At 37.0% G+C, this 10,715-nt stretch overlaps 1 protein-coding gene across 1 annotated transcript in view; it reads right to left on the bottom strand.

Moving 5' to 3' along the window:
- Nucleotides 1-10,715, bottom strand: part of HOOK3 (hook microtubule-tethering protein 3) — a 144,797-nt gene that overhangs the window by 100,336 nt on the left and 33,746 nt on the right. The window contains exons 3-4 of the mRNA XM_006859913.1: nt 2,999-3,071; nt 819-869 (exon numbers count right to left, since the gene is read on the bottom strand). Of these exons, the coding sequence (XP_006859975.1) occupies nt 819-869; nt 2,999-3,071 (124 nt within the window). The remainder of the gene's footprint in view (nt 1-818; nt 870-2,998; nt 3,072-10,715) is intronic.

A 10,715-nucleotide genomic window follows, 5' to 3' on the forward strand; every position in this document is an offset into this window, starting at 1 on the left:
ATATACGTAAATCTGTACATTTGATATTAGGAAAATACGTGATAGAGTTCCTGTCTGATCACTTATAGTCTCTGCAGACATGAGTGGTGGTTAAGTGCGTAAGTGCCGTTGAATCAGTTCTGACTCACAGCAACCCTGTAATGGGTTTACAAAGAGCAGCTGGTGGGTTTGAACTACTAACCTTGTGGTTAGAAGTCCAGTGCTGATCCTACAGTGCCACACCAGGACTCCAAGTTGAGTGTAGGGAGGTTTAAAGAGAAAAGGTTTATGGGGCAATATTCTTAGAAAGTGGCAAAGACCACACTAGGGAAATAATGTAGTTTTCCAGGTCATATTCTATTCATTTGACATCTGCGATCATGAAATTTAAAGTGAAACTAGTTAGTTCCACTGTTTGTTTTGTTTTTCCTTTCTTTTATTCAGAGCGATGTCTGACTGTATCAGTGCAGACTCAGAGGATAAGATGCGTTCATCCAGGGTTGGAGTTTTATCAAGAAACAAAACCGAGGCAGGAAAAGGAGCTGATTATAATGATGAAGTATGAACTCAACTTATCTTCAGAGATAAGGGAAGATAAGAGCAAAATGGAAGAAAGCATTGTACAATTTAAGATAAATTAGCAATTTCCTACAATCTACCTACACCATGAAAAAAGATTAACTGCCAAGTATAATAAATGGTGTTTTCAACCAACATCCTAGAAAATACAGACAAACCAATTATTAGTCTTGATGGCAATTTTTCTTAACTTGAACTTAGTATAAAATTAAACAACTATGCTGTGATACTTTGATACACGATGATATAAAAGCTATTACCTCATGATTGTAATCCAGGATTCCTTTTAAAATTTTCTTTAAGTTGCTTATCTATTTAAAGAAAAAGAAAACTACATAAAAGGCAAGCACAGACCAGCATATATTTTAACAAAAAAAATTTCCAAGTCAACCATTCAAATTAATCATTATGTAAATATAAAAATTAAATTTAATTCCGTATTTGAATTACCATCACCAAAAAAGACTCATATTCTTTTGCAAATAAAGTACCTATGTAAATAAGGCACTCACACATAATGTATGCCATGCACACTTACAAAAATCCTGTGTGTGTGTTTGTGTGTGTGTGTGCAGGTTGTGTGACTAGCAAAAATGTTTAATGTACACATTATTTGCAAAAAAATATAGCACTGGTTTAAATTATTTGAAATAGGATTTATAAAACAAATTGTATTTTCAATTATGTAAAATTTCAACTTTATGACCACATTGATAAAAATTGAAGGATAATTGAATGAAACAGGAAGATTACTCAGATTTTCTGGAGGTAAAGAAAAAAAAATTGCCACCCATAATGAAGACTTGAGTTCAGTGCTGTTCCTCGAATGTAGAGTTGTATTTTATATTGAGGTTAAATTCTAAAATCAGAGCATTAGACAAAAATTATGTCAACATTACCTTTGGAAATCTTTTTAAATAACCCAAAAAGTACAGTATCTCCAAATTCTTTCCACTATCAGAAAGGCTATTTCTTTCTTTCTTTTTTTTTTTAAAGTTTTATTGTGAATTATTTGATAATTTACATGGGAGAACACTAGCTTTACATTCATCCTGTCGCACATCGCTTCCCTGCCATGGCTACAATCCCCTCTATGCGTCATCAACCAACCAGAGGGTACACCCTGCAAGCCAGCCCCCTGGTTGTCAGTACACAGCCCCTCTCCCTCTCTGGATCTACAGTCCCCAGCTGCTCCATCTCTCCACGCCATCGTCTCTGCCTCCATCTCTGGAGTCACTGCTTCTCTGGTAGGGTCCCACTCTCTGCTCTTCTCCGTTGATGGTCCTAGGGACCTCCACTCCTAGACTGTAAAGTTAATCACTCCTTTCCTTTTGCTACAGTCCTGGTAACAATTATTCACTGTTGTATCACAAGAGACCTATCCGCATCTCCTTTTATTAGCCCCACCCAGACAGACTGGATACTACTTAGTGGGGAGTCTACCTTCCTCCATGCTTCAGAAAGGCTATTTCTTTAGCTGAGCACCAAACTAAAAATAAAAGGGTTTCAAAAAGTTTGTGGAAGAATGGAATGAAAAGATAATGGAATTTCCCCACTAACTTTTTGAATTCCCTTGCATTAAGGACCTTTGTCATTAAGTAAAAACCAAAAACAAAGGTTGTATCTTGAAAATCTGGAAGAACATTCAGCATAGCAAGATATATGCTAGAAGTAATCTGGAAATAAAAGTTTAAGGAACTGACACACTAACGTCTCCCAACATGCTTGCTGAGAACATAAATTGACTATTTGGGTGAAATGACATGCAAAATCTCTTGTACTGTGTACTGTAAATTGTTATTTACATTTTTTGCACACAATTTATGTAGTTGAATTTTTTTTGCAATTTCCTATGAATCAATATTTATTGCACAATATAAAGTCAAAAGACCAATTTAGTTGGTTTCAACTAATAGTTTTCAAAATAAAATAAATACACTAATGCATAAACGAAGGGTAAAAAACTTGTTTCATCTAAATAAATACTTACGTTTGAATGGCAGATTGCAATATAAATCATATCTGTTTATTGTTGTTTTGGTCAAAGAAGCTTAAGAAATTCTGGAAGTTAATGTTACTAGGAAGTAAATGAAAATGTTTCATTTTATGAATATTTTTAACACAGTACATTAATGATGGCTTTTTCTTCATTATTAACACTAGCAATAAATATACATATATGTGCCATACGCTACTCTAAGTGCCTTCCATATATTAACTCATGGAAATGTGGAAACTGAGGTCAAGACAGGTTACAGAACTTTCCCCAAGAAAGGAAGCGGTTGGGCTGCCATGTGGACATAGGCACCCTGGCTCCAGAGACGATGCACTGAACCACTAGGCTTTACTGATTACGTCATTCCTTGGTGAGCATCTTTATACTATACGCACACAAATGCTTACAGATTAATTCACAGATAAAATAATAAAAAGGAAATACCTTTAGTCTCCAATTATCTCCGACTTCCATTTTGATTCTGTTTAGCCAATTTTCATCAAAATATACAGGATCTCTGCAAATAAGCAAAAGCTAATATATTAAGGATCATATAGCTGTCAAAAATAAAAGGAAATTTGAAACCTATCCCTTATTATCACTTAATAAAAACATAAAAATGTCTGCCACATACGAGGGGACTTTAAAAAGTTCACTGAAAAATTCCATTATCTTTAAAATCAATTTTCCACAAATTTCTTGAAGCCCCCTAGTTATCAAGAGTCCTGGTGTGGTGCTGTGGGCTAATGTGTTGGACTGCAAAGTCTGTTTGAACCACAAGATCGGTGGTTCAAGCTCACTAGTCACTCCTTGGAAACCCTGTACAGGGTGGCTATGGGTCAGAACCAACTTGAAAGCACTTAAATCAGCCACTAAATTACTCAATACATGAAACCAGATGCAGTTACAACAACAGGTATCTCTAAAATCAATTTACTAGCTCATTTAATAAAAAACAAGCTAAAATGTGAAAAATGGTAACATACAATTAAGACATTTAAGACACATTATACATCATAAGGAGCTCTGGTAGCGTAGAGGTTATGAATCGGGCTGCGAACCTTAAGGTTAGCGGTTCGAAACTACCAGCCGCTCCACGGGAGAAAGATGAGGCTTTCTACTCCTGTAAAGATTTACACCCTTGGAAACCCTATACAGGGTTGCTATGGGTCGGAACCGACTCGATGGCACTTAACAACAACAATAGATCATTACAGAGTCCTGGTGTGGCACTGTGGGCTAAAGCACTAACTGCAAGGTTGGTTTGAGCCACAAGGTTGGTGGTTCAAACTCACCAGTCACTCCTTGGAAACCTTATACAGAGTGGCTTGAGTCGGACTGACTTGATGGCACTTAACAAAACAACACAGATCATTAAGCTATGGAGGACTAACATTGTAGTTATCACATTAACATATAAAATGATCATGTATTTTTACATGAGGCAAAATCAATCTATCAAGGTCAGAATGAGCTTTTTTTATTAATGTTTCAATGACTTCCATCATATAATATTTCAAAGTTCACCAATAAAAGCATTATATGTCAACTTCTTCATAGAATGTAAACTGAAAACCTATTTTCTAAGTTGCAGTATTAGTACTAGGCACTAGACAAAATTGGACAACTTTTTTGATTGCCAAAAAATTAACATCTAAGATAATACTGGTATACACAAACATTGAAACAAGGATACTATATAAAATATTCATACTGATTTTTCTTAGGGAAATATTTATTTTTGTAACTACAGTGAAAAAACAACACATATTTTAAACCCAGTATTACCCTTATTTTCAAGATGTTGAAACTAAGATTCTAAGAAATTATTTGTCTAAGACCACAGATGAAAACACCTAAATTTATGCTCCTTTAGCAAATTCCAAATCCAAAAAATTTTCTGTAACATCCAAAACTACAATGACAATGAAAAAAATAATTATATACACATAGCTATGAGTCGGTTCCGACTCCACGGCACATAACAACAACAACAACAAGATATAAAAAGAGGCTTCAAAAGTTTGTGGAAAAATTCCGTTATCTTTTCATTCTATTTTTACCATAACAATCTGGAGCTCCCTCTTATACTGTTGTTGGGTCAGTGTCGTGCAGTAGGTTTTGACTCAAAGAGTTACCCCCATGCACAACAAAAGAGAAACTGCCTGGTCCTGCCCCATCCTCACAATTATGACTATGTTTGAGCCCACTGCTGTAGCCACTGTACAAATCCATAGCATTGAGGATCTTCTTTTTCGCTGACCCTTTCATTTTACCAAGCATGATGTCCTTCTCCAGGGCCTGGTCCCCTTCTTATAAACATGTCCAAAATATATAAGATGAAGTCTCCTGCTTCTAAAGAGCATTCTGGTTGTACTTCTTCCAAGATAGATTTGTCCATTCTTCTGGCAGTCCATGGTATATCTCATATTCTTTGCCAACACCATAATTCAAATGCATCAGATCTTTTCCAGTCTTCCTTATTCACTTTCCAGCTTTTGCATGCATAGGAAAAATGAAGCCCTTGGCAATTTCAATCTTTTCTCCATTTATGTTGCTTATTGGTCCAATTGTGAGGATTTTTATCTTCTTTACATTGAGATGTTATCCATTTCAGCAAGCAAAGCTGTATCGTCTACATATCACAAACTGTTAATAAGTCTTCCTTCAATTGTGATGCCATGTACTCCTTTATATAATCCAGGTTTTCAAATTATTTGTTCAGCATTCAGAATGAATAAGTATGGTAAAAAGATACAGTCCTGGTGCACAGTTTTCCTGATTTAAAATCTCACAGTATCCTCTTGTCCTGACCAAATTGACTGTCTTTTGGTCTCTGTACAGGTTCCTCATGAGCACAGTTAAATGTTCTGGAACTCCCATTTTTCTTAATGTTACCTATAATTTGTTATGATCCACACAGCCAAATGTCTTTGCACAGTTAATAAAACATAGGTAAACATCTTTCTGCTGTTTTCTGCTTTCAACCAAGATTCACCTGATGTCAACAATGATAGCCCTCATTCCACATCCTCTTCTGAATCTGATTTAAATTTCTGGTAGTTCCCTGTTGATGTACTGCTGTAACTACAGATTATCTTCAGCAAAATTTTACAGAAGTAGACCCACGTGGTCACCAGTGAGCATACTATACTGCTCATGGATTCCCTTTTAAGTTTCAGTCCTAGAAGGGGTTTTCCCTGATGAGCTGACTTTTCTTTCCTGGTGCCCCCAAAACAAACAGCTTGCTTGATATTCAAACAGCCAAACACTCTGCTTTTTTTTTTCTTCTGCAGGTCTTTCCTTCAATAATAAACCTCTGTTCTTCCAGATGTTCTGGGTTGGTTTGCATGTCTTTTCAAGTGGAAATGTCTTATCCTATTTTCTTCTAAGAGTTTTATATTTTACTGCTTTAGCGCTTACACTTAGGTCTATGGTACATTTGTGTCCAATGTATGGAAGGGGTGTAACTTCATTCCTTTGCATGGCAATATCCATATTCATCTACTTTTATTTAAAATTTAAATTAGTGTGTTAGTCAAGGTTCTTTTGAATTAACCTAGTGTATTAGTCAAGACTAGTAAGAGAACCCAATTTGAGTCAAATTGTATCAAAAAAAGGAAACTTATTAGAACATCACTAAGGTATTTTAAGGTATAGAAAAATATCTGGGCCTCACAGAGTATCAGAAAAAGAATTCAGAAACTGCCAACCATAGCAGATGTCTCTTTCTGGCTTTCTCCCCATAGACCAACTTTTTTGGTTTTCTACAAATAATGCTAAAAGTTTTCATCATATCAGTTAACAAACAGCTTACAGACCAACTATCTTTTGAACCCAATTCTACGTGCCTAGGATAATCCAAATGACCTAGCTAGAGTCTTATATTTCATCCCTGGTGTAATTATATGAGGTCGAAAGAATGGGGTCTGCAAAAGACACACACAACACTTGGAGAAAGGACGCTGCCTATCAGGAGAAGGATGGGGTTTCAGAGAAAGGGGACTGCTGTATACTAACTATCTTCCTAGAGTGTTCCATTTGCCTAAAATCTTTTGTAAAAATGGATAATGTAAAGTAAAAAACAATCTGTAAGTAAATTCTACTAAAATACTAAAGAATTATAAATATGAATTCTGATGTTAGAAAATATTCTTTGGGTATTTCATCAATCTGAAAAGCTAAAATCTAAAAGCACTAACAAGTATTAATCTTTCCCACTAAATAAGACTCAAAAAACTTGAGGCCAATCTGAAACTTTGGTGCTTTGTGATTGATAATACCAAAGGCACTGAACTTACTGAAAAACCAAACCACTTGTCTCTGAGTTGACTTCAACTCAAGACAACCCCATGCATCCCAGGGCTGAATCATGCTCCATTATCAGCTCAATGGCCATGGTCTTTCAGAAGGTTGTCAGACCTTTCTTTTGAAGTGCCTCTTGGTGGATCTGACTCATTGAACTTTGGTTAGTAGCAGGGCATATAACTGTTTACACCAGCTGAAACTCCCTTCTGAACTTACTTAGTAGTTGTTGTTCAGTGCCATTGAATTGGTTCCAACTCACAGCAACCCAGGATAGGGGTTTCATGGAGCAGCTGGGGAGTTTGAACCACCAACCTTGAAGTTGAGTGCTTACTAGTTAGTAGCAATTCAGATTCACACTGCTAAAATGTACCTAGAATTACCGAGAAATCCCTTAATTTATAAACATAAAATGAAAAAGAATACTTTGAAATGCCCAAGATATTATGCACCTCAAGAACACCAAGAGCAGGAGAGACCTTATTTGTAACTTAAAGAAATACACCTTACAAAGACAAGTCTTAATAAAATTCTTAAAATCAAGCATCACAATATTATTTGCTATTCCCTAAAAGATGAACAAATCACAATCTCAGAATCATGTTTGAGGCAGGAAGGAAGACAATGAAAAAACAGTTGCTACTATCACCTATGGGTGCACAGCGGTTCCATACAATGAACACTAGACTGTGAACCACAAAGTCCATGGTTTGAGCCTGCCAGCCCCTCCACTAGAGAAAGAATAGGCTTTCTGTTCCTGCAGATTTACAGGCCTCAGAAACTCTACACAGGGTGGCTATGAGTCACAACACACTTGATGGTACCTAACAACAACTATCACCTACTATTATGTTAGGTGCCATGAGTTGACGCTGACTCATGTCAACGCCATTTACAACTGAATAAACTGCTGCCTGGTCCTGTGACATGCTCACCATCACTGACATATACGAGTAAAATGTGGAGCCACTGTGCCATTCTATGTCATCAACGGGGTCCCTTGCCCTCACTGGTCCTCCTCTACTTCACCAAACACAATACCCTCCTCTAGTGACGGATCCCCTCCTTATGAAACGTCCAAAGCAAACCAGTTAATGTCCTGTTGTGATTTATACAGTTTTCAGTTCAGAAGTGGACTCACAGGCCTTCTTCCTCGTCTATCTTAGTCTAGAGGTGCCATTAAATCTGCTACCATAGGTGACTCTCTGGTAATTGAAGTAACAGCACCAGAGAAACAAGAAAAACATTACCACAGAAAAACAAATTGGCAAACAAGTGGTACATCACGTAGTAAGCATCAGTAATATGTTAGGCATGGAACCAGGCATTTTCCATTCATAAAAATAAAACAAGGAGATGGCAGATAGGGTAGCGGTGCAGTGAAGTTCGTTGTCAGCAATACCACAGAATACCAGGCAAAGAGGGTTCAGGGCAGAGCTCCAAAACTCTGAACCACATGCATAGGAATATTTTAAAAGTTTGAAGGTTTATAGCTAGTGGAACTTGTAGGGGAAGTAAGAAATAACTTACTTTTGAATCTACCAGGCTCAGCAGCCCAGAGCCAACAACCTGAGAGAGACCAAACGGCAAGACCAAGTGGGGGAATAGACCCACCATGGGATAACGCTGCGGTAGCCTTGGAGCAAAGGTGGACAATACACTTTGTCGGTTTTGCTTTGTTCTGATTTTCTTTTTCTTTGGTATCTGTTCATTGGCCACCCACTGTTTGCACACCTCCATTCTGGTGACTAGTGGGGGTAGCTGAGCGAGTGGACATCCCCCCACCCCCACCACTGGTGGGTTCTTCTGCCACGCATGCACACAGATACTCTCAGCTCAAGAGCCAGCCCTGAACTACTTTTTAATAGGGAAAATGCTAAAACAAGGGGTATGGAGAGGGAAAGAGCGTTTAAAAATAAAACAGGCCGAAAATTAAATTAAATCCTGAGGTACAGCATAACAACCAACAGTGACATCTTGAAATCTATCAGGGAGCTCTAAAGATAAGAAGCTAAAAGAGGGCATTAACATCATAGGCATATTATGTTACAGATTTTTTTTTTTTTTCTTCTCTCCCTCCTCTCACCTTTCTGCAATTATAGACTACAACACGCAATCTAGTTGTTGTATTTTTTTTTCTTGTTTTTTTTGCTGTTGCTGTTGTATTGTTTTTTGTTCCCCTTTTATATTTGGGGGACTCTTTCTCTCCATATATTACGCAAGAAAAGACAGCAACTGCTGCCATATAGTCTAGCTACAATCACACTCTACAAAACACCAAAATCGAACTGCCATACACCAGGGAGGCAGACCACACCTGTGAAAGTTATTCTGAGTTAAGCAATAAGAAGAGTGAAAACAGAAGCCCACATCCTGATCACATCTCCCTGGAGGAAATCAGAAAGCACAAAAAATACCAAAACACAGACTAAATTAAGTATTAAGGCCACAGATAAACACTAAACATATCTAAGAAGCAAAAGCAAATGATCATATCAGCACATGTCCAGAAACAAGATAAAATGTCTGAGACAAATGACCTAGAGATAGACCTGGACTACATTCTGGAAAGAGGGCTGGCCTTCGAAATGCATGAGGAGGAATTCAGAAAAATGATTATAAAATGTTGCAAAACACTTTACAATGGAGTTGAGAAAATAAGGAAGAAGTCAGGAAAGCAATACAGGAACAATCAAATAAGATAGATACAGCACTGGAAGCAATTCAAAAGCTACAGAAAGAGGTTCAAATGATCAATAATAGAATATCAGAAAGAGACAATACACTGAAAGGACAAAGGAGTAGAATACAAGAGATGGAAGGCAGAACTAGTAAGCTGAAAGACAAATCTCTCAAAACCACTAAGACAGAAGACAAACAGAAAAAAGGATTTAAAAAAATCTAAAGAAGGTCTAAGATTCATGATGGACAACATGAAGAGGAATAACTTAAGAATGATCGGCATTACAGAAAAAGAAGTACCACACAAATACACAGAGGAAATACTTGAAGAACTGCTGGAAGAAAATTTCCCTAACATCATGAAAATTAAAAAGATAAACATTCAAGAAGCTCAACGAAGCCCAGGAAGGTCAGACCCCAAAAGAAAATCACCAAGACATATCATAATCAAGCTCTTGAAAATCAAAGATCAGGAGAGAATCCTGAAAACAGCTAGAGAAAAGAGAGGTGTTATGTACAAAGGCAAGCAAAGTCAGATTAAACTCATATTTCTCAGCAGAATCCATACAAGCAAGGTGATGGGGAGACATATATAAAACCCTGAAAGAAAAAACTGTCAACCAAGAATCCTCTACCAAGCAAAGCTATTAATCAAATAAGACGGTGTAATCAAAACATTCCAGGAAAAACAGAAGCTAAGGGATTTTGCCAAAGCCAACCCTGTGCTACAAAATATGCTAAAGAGAGTTCTGTGGACTGAAAACCAACAAGAACAGTCAACAACCAGAGATTGACAAATGTGGCAGCACCTCCCAGAGCTAAAGTGACAGAAGGAAGAGTCGAGAAAAGAACAAAACTATAAGAACAAATTCAGAGAATCTGGGAGGTCAGCCTATGACCAAAACAATTACAATGTAAAAGAAGGAAAACATGTAGGAACAGAGATCCAGATGGTAAGAAGATCAGGAAGATTATAGGATAAAACAGACTGCAGTAAATGGAGGGAAAAGTAATGGAATATAAATAAGGTAACCTCTAAGAAAATGAACACTTCACTACATAGCAAGAAAATGAAAATCAAAGAATATGGGAACATTAAAACTATGAGGAAACTCACAAAAAAGAGCACAAAGAGCAGGAACTCAGCAAAGGAAGACACACAGAACAAAGAAAG

Source organism: Chrysochloris asiatica, unplaced genomic scaffold (genome assembly GCF_000296735.1).
Source record: "Chrysochloris asiatica unplaced genomic scaffold, ChrAsi1.0 scaffold00035, whole genome shotgun sequence".
Classification (NCBI taxonomy): domain Eukaryota; kingdom Metazoa; phylum Chordata; class Mammalia; order Afrosoricida; family Chrysochloridae; genus Chrysochloris; species Chrysochloris asiatica.